General features: G+C 49.5%; 1 protein-coding gene across 2 annotated transcripts in view; it reads right to left on the bottom strand.

Moving 5' to 3' along the window:
* Positions 1–10,659: 10,659 nt before the first annotated feature.
* Positions 10,660–14,088, bottom strand: part of FNTB (farnesyltransferase, CAAX box, beta) — a 65,084-nt gene continuing 61,655 nt past the window's right edge. Inside the window, exons 12-13 of one of the 2 annotated variants that reach the window (XR_006886301.1) lie at positions 11,865–12,046; positions 10,660–10,897 (exon numbers count right to left, since the gene is read on the bottom strand). Coding sequence is in view for 1 of the 2 variants with exons in the window: in XM_046647253.1 (XP_046503209.1) it covers positions 11,915–12,046 (132 nt within the window). In the remaining variant the exon portion in view is untranslated. Of the gene's footprint in view, positions 10,898–11,485; positions 12,047–14,088 lie in introns of those variants that run through there. The other variant, XM_046647253.1, reaches the window with a different exon arrangement.

Genomic DNA, 14,088 nt, shown 5'->3' with positions numbered 1-14,088 from the left:
GTTGAGAAGATAGAAGGAGTGTGAAGCTGGGCACCCAGTAGGCAGGGAGCAAACAGAAGAAGGGGCAGTCAGGCCATCACAGGGTTAAGCTATGTTCCTGAGAGCCAGACCCTGGCTCCAGGATATTGGCTGACAAGGGGTTGAGTTTTAGGCTTCTCAAAAGTGCACTAGAACAGTTGGAAGGAAAGGGCCACAATGGATCGCCGGTTCACCTGGGGAATCTGAACTGCCTGACTGGTGCGCTGAGCAGATGGGCAAGTGGTGGAGGGGAGGCGGTGGCCCTGTGAGCAGCTGTCTGGAAAGGAAGACAAGGTAAGAGACCTGGGCTGGAGAGTGTGCTGGCCGAGGGGACAAGGTCCTGGCTGAAGTCCTGTGTGTGTCTGGGAGGCCAGTCAGTGTGTGGCCGCCACAGGATACTGAAGTCTGCCCGTGATTTCCTCCCTCACAGCCGTGTTACTGTCTCTCCTCATTCTCCTCGCTGCCTTGTGCTCGGGACAGTCCTGCACAGAGCCAGGGAACCTGGAGATGTGCTTGGTCACTGCAGCAGGTGGCCTCACTGAGGGTCTTGTCCACCTCTTTCCCTTTCGCAGTGGTGAGCTTCGTATTTTCCTGCCTTTACAGTTGCCCCAAGGGCGAGGGTCTTTTAAATGGCCCAGGGTTTCAAATTCTTGATATGCTAATTCCATGTGCAGAGGAGCTACAACTTCAGCAAATAATTACCTCAGCTCACAGAGCTGTCATCTGAGCTGGGACAGGTTTTAAAAACAAGCCTAGTGGAGGAGAGGAGATGGAGCCCTGCACTGGGAGTGCGGAAAGCAGAGTTTGGTCTCTAATAATAGTGTGCTGTCTTTGATGCTTGGGCTCTCAAGTCAGGCGGGCTGCGTTCCAGATCCGAGCTCTGTCAATAGCCTGTGACGTGGGGCTAGTTCCTCCTCTCAGCTTCAGTGTCATCCAGGAGTGAGGAGGATAATAGCACTCACCTCACAGGGTGAGTGTGAGGATTAAAGGAAACAATGCTTCTAATGCTCTTGACCTCAGGACTCAGGGAGCACTCAGGCGCCCGCTGTCATTATCCACACGGAGTGTGTGACCAGGGCTGAATCTGCAGATGGAAAAATCTAGCTCCTGCAGCCTTCCCTGAGATGTGCCCTCTCCTCACAAGGCAGGGTGAGTAAGAGACAGCAGGGGACCCCAGGACTGGGCTCACACACTCTTCAAAACCAAAGAGGCCCCCGTGGCGACCTTAGATCTAGTGTCAGCCCAGGTGAGGCTCGGCCATTCCCTCCCTCCGCTATTCAGTGGCATCTCTGAACTTTGGCCACTGGGTAGCCTGCCCAGGCAGAATTGCTCAGCAGCCCCCGTGGTGGTGTTCACTTAAAGTGGGGTCCTTGGGCCATGCCCAGGGGTTCTTGTTAAAAGGATTCCTGGGCTCCTGCCCTTCTGACCTAAAGCAAAGAGCCAGAGTCAGTCTGTTAACAAGCTCTCCCAGGTCGTTCTCACGCACTCAGGTTTGACTCCCAAAAGTAAAATAACCCAAGGAACAAAAGGAAGCTGCTGAGGAAAGTGAACATAGCTGAGCTGAATGAGCAAAGTGGGCCTGAGGCTGGGTGCTTTGAGGCTGCACTGGAGAAGAGTGGGGGATGGGAGAGGGGCTTGTTACATGGTGCGGTGGAGAGGGCTGCCTTGATGGTGGTTGCCTTCTCCCGGTGGGGCTTGAACACTCTTGAGGGCTGGCCCAGGGCTTCCCAGCCATCCGCTTTTGAAGCCCTGAGCAAAAGTGATGTCATGGGCAACACCTGTTTTTGTATTGCGCACCAGCTGCCCTCTGGTCACCAGGCAGGTTTATACGCCAGCCAGAGCAAAGCTGTCTCTCAGGCCTGTTTGCCGGGCTCCATTCTGGACAGCCTCTGGGAAAATGAAACTGGAGCCTTTCTTTGTTCAAAACAGTTTCTCTAGCCTGAGGAGGAAACCCAGGCAGGGGAAAGGAGTTTGTCAGCCTCTGCATTGAACGTGCCCTGGAGAAACCATGCTGAGAATGAGGACCCTTCTGAAGCACTGCTAGATTGTGAATGGGCTGAGACGGGGTGTCCTTCAGTGTTTGTGGTTTACTAAGGCATGGGCTAATTAATATGTTCCAGACTTTCCCTGGGAAAGGGATAAACAAAAATAGTTCCTAGATAATTCCTCAGGTACAAAATCAAATTGGCCACATAACCCATTCTTGGCCCAGGTTGGATAAGCAGGCCTAACCATTCGCAGGACTGGAGTGACGGCCTCAGGCAGGTCCCCACATGATTTCTGGAGGCTCGCCCAGCAAACCGTCATCACCCAGCTGGCTGGTGTTGTCTTCGTCAGGGTCAGGGTTGGGCAAGGAGCCTGAGGAGCTTCAGAACCAGCGCCTGGGTTGTTGAAGTCACAGGCTCTGAGCCTGCCTGTCTGGGTTGGCTCTGGGTGATACCACCCAGGTTTCCTGAGGCATCACAGGACAGCAAGAGCACAAAACGCCACTGTGAGGCCTAAAGGCGTAAGCGTGAAAACCTTGAACTGTGCCTGGCGCTTAGTAAGTACTCAAATGTTAGCAATTCTTAGGTCTGTCTGCCATCGTAGATCCTGGGCTGTGCAACCATTTCTGTTTGGGTTTTGTTACACCCCATCCTTCAATGTATTAAAATCCTTAAAAGAAAAGGGAAGTAAATATGTGTGGATTACCAAAGGGTGGTAACAGACAGGCTTTTCTTAATTTCTGAAGGAACTCAAGCAAGACCATGAATATGTTACCGTTTGAAAAAATCTGGACTTGAGAAATGAAATAGACGCTTGCTGGCTGGATCAGAACCATTAACCATTACCTTACTGGTTACTTCACCTGTTCGCCGTCCTGGTTTCAGCTCATATTTCTGTAATCCCTGGTGGTCCTCACTGTGCTAGGCACAGAGATACTGCAAGCCCATCTTGTGCCTGCCCAGCCTTTCCTGAAAGGCCTGGTCTGGATAGGGTCGAGCCCTCGCTTTTCAGCCTTCCCGTGCAGGGGCCCCTTGAGCAGAGTCTGCCCTGTAGGGTGAGGTGGGGACAGACTACAGCCTGTTTGCTCTGTGGTCTAATGACTGGACCCCAGGGCCCACGTGCTTCAGCTCACCCTGGCTGATTGTATGTGCTTGATGCATGCACACACACACCTAGCAGGATAGGCGTGTCTAGAAGAGAGCCAAACAGGTGGCCCTGGACAATTTACAACCAGCTGAGCGGGTTCCATCCTTCTCCCCATGCTGGATGCCAGCTGTACCAGCAGGCCTGCTCTGACTGCCAGGCCCCATTCAGCATTGTTTTCCTCTGATGTCCACTGCAGGAGTGGGGCCCTTGTCCACCTCCAGCCTTATCCAGCACAGTCTGTGCTAATTTTTACTAGTAAATTAAAGGCCAGAGAAAAAAAAAGAATAATAATCAAGGATCCAGTGTTAATAAATCTGTGCCAGAACCTTCCACTCCAATGCCGAATATGGTGAGAGTTTGAGTCTCCTACCAAGAAAAACAGAAACCTGATGGCTACCACGGCAGGCCAGTGGGGAGAGGCACACACTGTATAAGCCGGCTCCCGCAAGGGCCCAATGAGCCATGCAAAGTCTGGTTCAAGAAATAACCAAATGGGCGTGCAGAGCTGCCACCCACACCCCTGGTCACACGTCACCAGCCAGAGGAGTCCAGCTGGCAGTGTGGCTCCCACGCACATGCTGGAGAGCTTCATTGTTTCCTATCTCCCAGTGCCATCAACAGCTTGGAGGTGGCAGGGGCAGATCTGGGGCTAAAGGACAGCAGCTGACAGCTTTGGGCCAAAAGGCCACAGCAAGGCCAGCCAGCTGAGAGGAGGAATGTCACGTCTACAGCAAATACCTACTGGAAGGCTAGTGGGAGACTTCGCGTAGGGGATCTCTGTTTCCAACAACTCGACTGTGGTTCCCATCCAGGAAATGAGTCTAGGGCCCCCTTCTTTGTAGAGAGCTGCTACGGACACTTGGGCAGGTGTTTCTCACTGGGAGCTCCAGGAGGCCAGGCGCTGGTCTCTGTGCTTGCTGCTGCACCCCTGGTGCAGTACCTGACCTACCACGAGTACCCCACAAATGCAGTGGGCTCCAGCCCTCAAGTGTACGTTCATCTCTGTGCACTTTTAGGTCAGTTCTGGGGTTGCCTTTGCATGAGTTCAACTCACAGGTATGCACATATTCTTGTGAGCCAGGCACTGCGGAGATTTGGGGCAGCTGATGAAGCCTGGACCCTGCTTTCAAGAAGCTTAGAGTAGATGGAGACCAGCCTCGTGCCCATGGCACAAATGCACATGCCAGAGGAGTTGAGAAGCTGGGGCCCTCGAGGAGAGGGTTGGCATATGGGAGCAGCAAGGAACAGGGCCAGGTTATTACTTCTCAAGCTCTTGGTGTGCTCTCCTTCCTCCCTCAGCCTTGGGCTCCCCATGCAGTGTGCAGAGAGGCTGGGTAGAGGCTGCTGGTGCAGGGAAGGTGGGCCACTGCATGGGCTGGATCACCACGTTCCACCACGTTCACTGGCCGCCTTGGTATCCAGGTCCACGGCCGCTACTGCTCCCGAGGGAGGTGGGGAGACTTGGGTAGAGCCCAAAAAAGTGTTAGCCTTCCTCAGGAGCACAGCGTAGATCTCCGGGGTACTCATTTCATCATCACGATGGTCATCCACCTCACCAAGGTGCCCCTTGCAGCGTGCTCACCCCTGTCCAGCCAGGCACTGGTCAGCACAGCTGGGGAGCAGAGCCCCTGCAGCCCTAGGGTCCACCTAGCCTCCCCCTTGAGAGAGATGTGACATTGAGCCTGCTCTGACCCTGGCAGCTGAAGTCCCAGGCTCTTGTCATCCCCTTTGTCCCATCAGCCCAGACACAGCAGATGTGGCCCAGGTACAGCACATGGCAACATGAAGTCTCACATCCAAGGTAGCCAACACGCAGTACTTTCTATTTTGTAAAGAATTTAATGTGAGCAAAGGTTGAGAGAGTAGTATACTGAACCCCCATGAACCCATCATCCAGTGTCAACAGTGATCAACATGCAATACTTCCTGAAAGAAAGGGGATGAAAAATCCATTATTACTATTAAAAGTAATAAAGTGTGAGTATGTCAAAGGGACACAAGAGCCAACTTAGCTCCTAATGGCCAAAGCTGGAACCATTTGAGCAAGAAAATAGCACAGTATTGGAACGTAACCCAAAGCATGGATTATAAATATTCATGAGTCCATGATGTAAATAAATGATTGAATAAATAAATAAATAAATGGAGAATAGACAAGCCTCCCATACAGAAGAATTCCAAATAATTTACACAGATACTGCACCCTCAAGGATGTGGGGCATAACTCCCCATTCCTTAAGTGTGAGCTGTGCACAGAGACTTCTTTCTAAAGGGTACAGTATGGAAAGGGGAAGAAAGTGGAACCTTCTGGTGGGGAAACCTGACAGACACCAGCTCAGCCAGATGACCAGGGCTCGCAGCATCAGTGGTGAGCCGTGTTGATAGGATGTGCCTTGATAGGAGGTGATGAGAGGGCACTGTACCTCTGTGGTCCTCCTCCCAAACCCAGAGCCCCAGTCTAACCATGAGAAAAACATTAGACAGATCCCAGTTGAGGGACATTCTACAAAACGCCTGACCAGTACTCCTCAAAACTGTCAAGGTCACCCAAAACAAGGAAAGTCTGAGAAACTGTCCCAGCCAAGAGCAGCCTGAGGAGATGTGACAACTAAATGCAATGAGGTGTCCTGGATGGGATCCTGAGATAGAGGGGCATCAGGTACAAAACTAAGGGATCCGAATAAAGTATGGACTTTAGTTCATAATAATGGATCAATAGTGTTTATTAGTTGTGACAAACCATATTCATGTAAGACGATGACAACAGGGGAAACTGGCTAAGGGGTATGTGAGAAGTCTGTGTACTATCCTTGCAATTTTTCTGTCAGTCTGAAACTATTTTAAAACAAAAAGTTTATTTTTAAAAATGCGTTGTTGTTATTTTGCAAGAGCTGTGTTTCTCCCGGGGGTTGGGGGGCAGACGGCAGGGCAAGTTTCCCATTAAGCTGGGCTGGTGATGAGCAGCCTGCCCCGCCTGCCTGGTTTTGTTCTTGCACGTGCTGAGAAGTAGGAGGGAGGTACATCAGCCACCTGGCACCGTCCTCTGAACCTCCTGCAACCAGCTGGTGAAAAGCAGAGGCAAGGTAGTTCTTTCGGGAAAGTGAAAGAGGATGTCCAGGAACCGGTTAGGCATGCCGGGCCGGGCTAGAGAAGGCTGGCCGCCATCCGGGCTGTGGTCAGCTCCAGGAAAGACTGACTCACCTCGGCCTTGCTTGTGAGTCACACAGCGTCACATTCTGCACTGGAGTGGCACACATTTGCTGCAAGGAGCGTCACTCTGTGCCAGGGACTTGGCAGAGAATGGAGGACAGTTAGACAGCTGAGCTGAGCCCTGTCCTGCTGTTGGCTGTCACCATCCTCATTCTGGTAAAAGACGGGGGCAGGCGTTCGGGGCCGCAGCCATCCAGCCCTGGAGGTAACCCATGCATGCTTAGCTCCTGTCTCCCACCCCCCAAGACCACCCACGTCACCCCCGTTAGAGCCCTGGGGTGGTGGAACCACATGGATGCTGGAGGCAGCAGATCAGGGTTCAGGGCCAGACTGCCACTTGAGAACTAGGAAACCTTGGGTGATTCACTGAAGCTCTCTGACCTGTTTCTCTAGTTGTGAAATGCAGATAACACACCTGCCTCACCCACCTCATGAGGTTGAGTCAGAGGTCAGATGAGGATAGGCGGTGGACCAGGAGGGACGCTCTTAGGCTTTATTGTGTGGGTGGACATGGCAAGGGCGGTCAGTGTTCTTCAGGCAGCAGGTAAGGACCTTCATGGCTCTGGGGCTAATTTGGAATAGAGTTTTATACGTGTTAGAATGCTTTGGGTTCAAGTAATAGTAAATCCAACTCAAACTGGCTCACATAGCTGAAAAATCCAGAGGCCGAGCAGGCCCCAGGAGCAGTGTGATCAGGGTCCTGGCCATGTTTCTCAGTAAGTCTCTCAGGGAGTCTGTGTGTAGTGGCTTCTAAGGCTGGCTTCCTCCTAGCTAGGGAAATGGTTGTAGGAGTCCCAGGCCACACATTCCACCATCCTTAATAGGAGAGAGCTGCTCTTCCCTACCATCGAATGTCCAGGGCTTCTCTCTCTCTCTCTAGTCTATTTTAGGCCATATGCTTGGCTCTGAATCAGTCATGAGGACAAGCCATGCTGATTGGCTTAGGCCTGGGTTATTACCAAACCTGCAGAAATTATTAAAGCAAAGAAGGATGGATTTAAATGATTGGCTTAGGCCAATCAGGGCCTGGCCCTGGTAGTAGGAGGGGGAGTGAAACCCTTGCAAGCCTTTCGGCTGCCACAGTTGGGGAGGGGAGGATGCCAGCAATGTCCACTACAGTGAGAGTCCACCATTGTGTAGAACAATGGTGACTTACTTCTCTAGCATCCATTTCCCGCTTTTGGCTACAACCCTAATTTGCACTGGGGGCTTCATTCCTTCCCCATTCTTAGGCCATGTGCTTCTGATGGAGCCCCATTTCCCACTCAGAGAAGCATGTGACCAAGATTTAGGCCAATCAGTGCACTGTAATCTCCTGGCCACTGGGCTGCTTCTCAGAAAGGCACTTGGCTTGATCAAACCCAATGAAATGTAATGATACTCACAGGGACGGAAGGCTGGGACAGTGCCAGCTGCCCTAGTCTGCTGAGCTTGAGGCTAAGAGGATATATAAGTTCTGGAGCTATCGCTGCTGCCATTTTACAACCACATGGAGAGTCCCTGAGGTTGGAGCTAATATAGAGAGACGGAGAGACCAGAGAAACCTACTGAGCCACTCAGCCAGCCAAGCTAATTCTTAAACATTTTAGTTTATGAGTCAGCACGTTTCCTCTTTGCTTTAAGCCAGTTTGGGTCAGGCTTTCTGTCAGTTGTAACAATATCTTAAATCATATAATTCTCTTTCCTGTTCAAAGGCAGTGAGTGCCCTGGGCAGTGTATATGGGTGGCTACAACGTTTGGTCCAAACTTTACTAAGTACATTTGTTGTCTGACACTAATATTACGTGGAAAGCACCCCAGCCATGAAAGATGTGGAAAGATGTTGAATGAATATAAATGGGATTTAGTCTAGATCAGGGGTAGGCAAACCCAAGGCCAAATCCGGCCCAACTCCCGTTTTCATAAAGTTTTACTGAAACACAGCCACACTTTGTCTATGGCTGTTTTGCACTACAGCGGCAGAGAAGAGTTGAGTAGTTGCTTGCAACGCCTAAAATATTTACTCTTTGGCCCTTTACAAAGAAAGTTTGCTGCCCCCTGGTGTAGATGGTGGGAGAATAAAATATTAGCAAAGTACTTCTCCCAAAATGAATACCCGTGTCCCCAAATGGAAGCAACAGAGTAGCCCTCCATCATAGGCATCTGTAGCCCATTCCCATCGGGTCCTATTACCAGCCTTAGGAAAGCAAACTTGTATTGAACTGCACTTATCCCAGTGAATGAGACACGTCCTATGTCTTTGGTAAGATTTGGCCTCTGCAGTGCCTGTATCTTAGTAGCCCTGGCCACAGTGTCTAGGAAGCCTGCAGGCATGAGAACATTCATTTCCCACCCTGGGCCTTTCCCTTCCCCTGAATTTGGATGCTGAAGCTACTGGCAGATTCCTAAGGAAGCCCAGTGACCCACTGCCATAAGGAGGTGGGATCCATGTAAACATGATGGGACTAAGAGACAAGGTCTTCAGTTTCCATAATGTAATGTCAGCATTGTTATCTGTACATCTGAGATCTGAAGCCAATGGTTTCCACTTCTGCCAACAATATAGTGCTCTCAGGGCAATCAGGGAGCTCCATTTTTAATTCCAGCTATCAGGCTCCTGCCAGAAGTCCAGCATAGACAGTTAATAATGGTGAAATAGCCAAGGTCATGAAAGCCACCACCCTGCCAGGGTTTTCTAAACACCATCTCTCTGCTAAGTTAAATCGCAAGGAAGCAACATACCAAGATCTAAGGTTCGTAATCCACGAAAGGCCACCAGGGAAGTGTTATTTAACATATGGCCTCTGCTCTCATGTGAGGTGTTCAGGAGAAGCGGCTTCATCAAGGATACTACTGCGTCGTCCACAACGCAGTGGCCAGACTCTAACCTGTGGCTTCTAACTCAGAAATGATAGCATGAAGAGAGGGCAGCTTCAGAATACTGGTGACTGGTATTGTTACCTCGGGGGAGTTTGTGCCAGCTGATCCATGAGACTCTCCTTCTGACAGCAGGCTCTGGCAAGCCTCCCAACTTACGTGACACTCAAGGTGGGTCTGAGATGGGTCCAAGGGGAAATTTGAGGCCCATCTGGATTTGGAGATCTGTGTAGTTTTGTATTTCTTTATTGATAGGGGAAATATTTATTTGGGGTAACCCACCTTGAATGCTCTATGTGTTTTCTACTTGAGGATCCACAAGATAAATCTGAGAATTTATCTCCCAGATCCACTTTGAATGCTGGAAATCCTCCAGACCGGACTAGGAGGAGAAAGGGAGTCTCATGGACATGCCAGTGTAAACTTCCCTGAGATAAGAATACCAGACAACAGCCCTGTCTTCTCCACCTGGCCAAACTCACCTACTCTTTGGGGCCCAGCTCAAATCCTCCCTCCTTGGTATAAGCCAGCTTAGACTGAAGCAATCCCTTCTGTGTCTTAATCACACCAATTATCACTGCGATTAATCTCATAATACCTTGGGGCTACTGGTGTCAGAGGACTGGCCTTTTGTTGTAGTGACAGGAAGAATGCAGTTCAGTATGTCGCTTTGTAGTCTGAACCTTTGCTAGTAGGGCAAAAATAGCACAGGGACAGGAATTACATTCCAGGATGTGGATTTGGCTTATGCTGTACCTCTGAGGAGACCCTCTTCTCTTCCATCTAGGAAGGTCAGGCCCCAGAACACCTGCCTTCTTGGCCTCCCTGGGGGGAAGGTCTCTCACCAGATGAGGAAGGCCAGGTGACCACAGGATTCCGGCCTGTCCCTGTGACAACTCCCTGCCTCTGGCCAAGATGTCCACTCACCCACTTGTTGCTGAATGCCTGCCTTGGGACTCAGGAGCACAGGCCCTGCTCACAGTCAGGTCGAGGAGACAGACACACAGACAGACCATTAATGTGTGCCGAGTGCTGGGACAAAAGGAAACTGAATTGCTCCCGGGAGCTTGGGAAACACAGAGCCTTTCCCACTCCTTAGGCTTCTGGGTCTGCAACTGCAGAAGGCATGTGGGGGCGGAACCCGAGACAGCCCTCTTTGTCATCACGAAGGCCCGTGGTCTGGAATCTCACACACAGGAGGAGACTGGCCATCTGGGAACAACTTCAGTAACTCCTAACACTGGGCGTTCTGAAGGAATTTCCTGGTACCAGTCACAAATGAGAGACATCATGGAAAATGTTATTCTTTTATTATTTCAAGGAGGTAATACACAGCCCACTACACCACAGCAATAGGGAATTAGAGGCAGCAGCTGGCCAGGGTGTTTGAGAAAAGCCTCCTGGTGCATCTCTGAGCTCCATCTGCTCGCAGCTCACGGCTGCTTCCGTGAAGGCCAGGTCAGCGACACGGAGCTGGCTGTGACCGGAGCCGTGGACAGAGGACCCAACTCAACACCCCACTGACCGAGAAAGGGTTCCGTGTGGGCAGCAGAGGCCCTGCCAGCTGCACACCACGGGCAGTGCTCAGCCTGCTGCAGCCAGGTCTACACGGCTGCTGCCTTCATGGCAGCTGCCTTCACGGTAGCCAGCTTGTCTCCCACTTGATCTTCTTTCTGTGAGCCTGGAGTGGGCAGGGTGTGAATAAATCCTGAGTCAGAAATTAAGGTGAAAGACTTAGTAGTGTTAATACTCTGGGTGAGAAGACAACACTGTCTTTGAGGAGGGTGGGCTGGGAGTCTGGTGGAAGAAGGATGGAAACATGCAGAATGGGCTGCAGGCGCTGCCTGGAGGACGTCAGAGGGGTTTTTCACGGTACATGATGGAGTGGGGTGAGGGGGTGGGCACTGGGGCTGCTTCCTCTGGCACGCAGTTGAACCAGAGGTTCATTTTCCACTCATAATTGGTTTCCCCGGTCTAAGTCACCACACCTGGGGCCAAAGCAAATCCTGCCTGTGCACCAAGCGCGGCCTTGGAGTGATGTGTGGCTCAGTTCTCCAGTGTGGGGGAAGGCACTCACAACTCAAGGAGACCTTTCTCCCCCACCCCCAGCTCCTTTCCCTTGCAAATGACCAGGGTGGGAGGCTAGAGCCTCAGGTACCTCCTGGTGAAGCCCCACCAGGGTTATTTCTGGAGAATTCATTTTGGTGGGACCCAAAGCTCCCCACCCCCACCACTCAGCATGGAGCAAACTATTTCCACCCACAGGAGGGCACCTTCCTGGCAACTTAATGGTGCCATGCAAGTGGGAATCGCAGCAGTGACTCTGGGAGCTGTAATACTCAGAGACATGATTCATTCAATGTGACTGTCCGGGCTGGAGAGCTGGTGGGGAGGGGCTGCTTCTTCCCAGCATGCACCATTCCCCAACCACCCTGGCCAGGCCAGAGCTGGGCTTAGGTGCCACATGGACTGACAGATTTTTGGTTTGACAGGAGTGGAAAGAATTTTTAAAAAACCATGCCACTGTGTTCTCCAAACTCAGAGCCATTGGTTTTGTTTTTTTTGACAAGAAAAGACAAAGAACCATAGCTCCATGGTGGCCAAGGCTTGTGCCGCACAGAATGCAGTATGTATCAAAACGTATAAACCTTGGGCTGACTGGGGAGGTGGGTAAAAGAGCCGCGGGACCCCGTGTCCTCTAGTTGGTGGCAGGCTCTGCTGTTGCCTCATCCTCATGCTCCTCGAAGCCTGGGACCGGCTTCTGCAGAAAGTGCATGGTGGCCTGGATCACCTTATCTGGTCCAATATTGTACACAGGGTGAGTGGGCTGCTGCAAAGAGAGGAACAGATGCCAACGAATCAACCCCAGTGGTCCTTAGAAATGTGCACGGCCTTTGACCCACTAAACACACTTGCAAGGATTTAGCATAACAAATCGTCAGAGATGCTCATGGAGATTTATCACACAAGGCCCTAATGCTCAAGGACAGGGTACTGGTAAAAACATTTCATGGTACATGGGACACAAAGGAATATTATATAGCCATCAAAAACATGCTTTCAAGTATTTAATGATATGGGCAAATGCTTGTAATATAGTAAGTGAGGAAAACAGGATGCACAGTGTTATCCCAAACTTACTTTTTGTGCGTGTGTGTATGAGGAACACTGGCCCTGAGCTAACATCTGTGCCAATCTTCCTCTACTTTATGTGGGATGCCTCCACAGTGTGGCTTGAGGAGCCATGCTATGCCCACGCCCAGGATCCGAACCAGCGAACCCCAGGCTGCCGAAGCAGAGTGTGCAAATTTAACCATGACACCACCAGGCCAGCCCCGCAAACTTAGTTTTTAAAATAGTCTTTGTAGATGTGATGTGTATGAATAGGCAAAAATTGGACATCCACCAAATAGGAACATTGATTTGATTGTTTTAAATTGTCTTATTTATATTCTTATATATATTCCAATGATTAAAACAATGAACATGTATTCATATTTATAATCAAGAAAAAGGATCAAACCCTATTACACAGTAAAGGTGTTAGGCCATATTTAAATTCTTTTATATTATTCCACTACATCACAGAAACCCAAAAGAAACTTTAGGTCTGAGACAGGGCACGATCCTAGGCCCACGTTCAGGACTGTCCCACTCGGGGAGGACGGAGGGGGAGACGTAACTGCAGGAGAGATTCCAAAAATTTAAGAGAATGCTATGAGCGACTTCACGCCAAGACATATAAAAATTCAGATAAAATGAAGAATTTTATAGAACATAAATTTTCAAAATTAACTCAAGAAAAAATTCTTTAAAACCTATGTGAATAAATTAAAACAATAATAACAATTGCTTATTCTGCTACCACCGTTACCCCCTCAAAATACCAGGCCTAGATGGTTTCTCAGGCAACGGTATCAAACGTACAAGAAACAGAACATCTCTAACTTGCACAAACTTTTTCAAAGACAAAAAAAAAACTAGGGGAGGAAGATACCATCTAATTTTCTGAGGCTATGATACTATCCTGAAACACAAACTGGAAAAGAACAATACAACACAACAAAACTGTAGATCAATCTTTCTTATGAACATACATGCAAAAAATCTGACATAAAAATACTAGCCAAGAATACTAGCAAATTGAATCCTGCAGTGTATTAAACACACACACACACAGTGCAGACAAACAGACCAAAGGAACAGAAGCGAGTGTCCAGAAACGGAGTCACATCATATGCGGAAAGCTGAGTGTGACACCACGACCCACATTAGTAGGAAAGGATGTGAATGTCAACAAGTGGTGCTGGTCAATTGGTTATCCATATGGAAACAAAATTATATCCACCCCTTACCATAGACAGAAACCAAGTCCAAGAGAATTAAAAATCTAGATGGGAAAAGCAAAACCTTAGACTGTTTAGAAGAAAATATATCTGTGACCTCAGGGTAGGGAAAGACTTCTTAAGTAACCCTCCCTCCAAAAAAACCCTTAAAAGCCAAAAAAGCAAGTTAAATTGTTTACTTTAAAGTCTCCTATTTAACAAAAAAACACTAAAAAGAAAGACAAGTTTTTCTTTGACAAGACAAGTCACAAACTGGAAGAGGTTCACCCCACACACACACCACTGACAAAGGATTAGTATCAAGAACACACAGAGAACTCCCTCAAAATATGTAAGAAAAAGGCAAAGAATTAAAATTGCAGATTGGTAAAAAAATGAGCAAAGGATCTGAGCTGGCAGGCAATTCACAGAAGACATAATACAAACAGCCAATAAACATCTGAGAAGATGCCGCGCCTCGCCAATAATCAGGGAAATGCAAAGCAAAACTGAGACACCATTTCACATCCACCAAATTGGCAGAAAG

The sequence above is a fragment of the Equus quagga genome, chromosome 20, assembly GCF_021613505.1.
Source record: "Equus quagga isolate Etosha38 chromosome 20, UCLA_HA_Equagga_1.0, whole genome shotgun sequence".
Lineage (NCBI taxonomy): Eukaryota > Metazoa > Chordata > Mammalia > Perissodactyla > Equidae > Equus > Equus quagga.
Note: the sequence above shows the minus strand (reverse complement) of the source record. Positions and strands in the feature narration are given on the sequence as shown.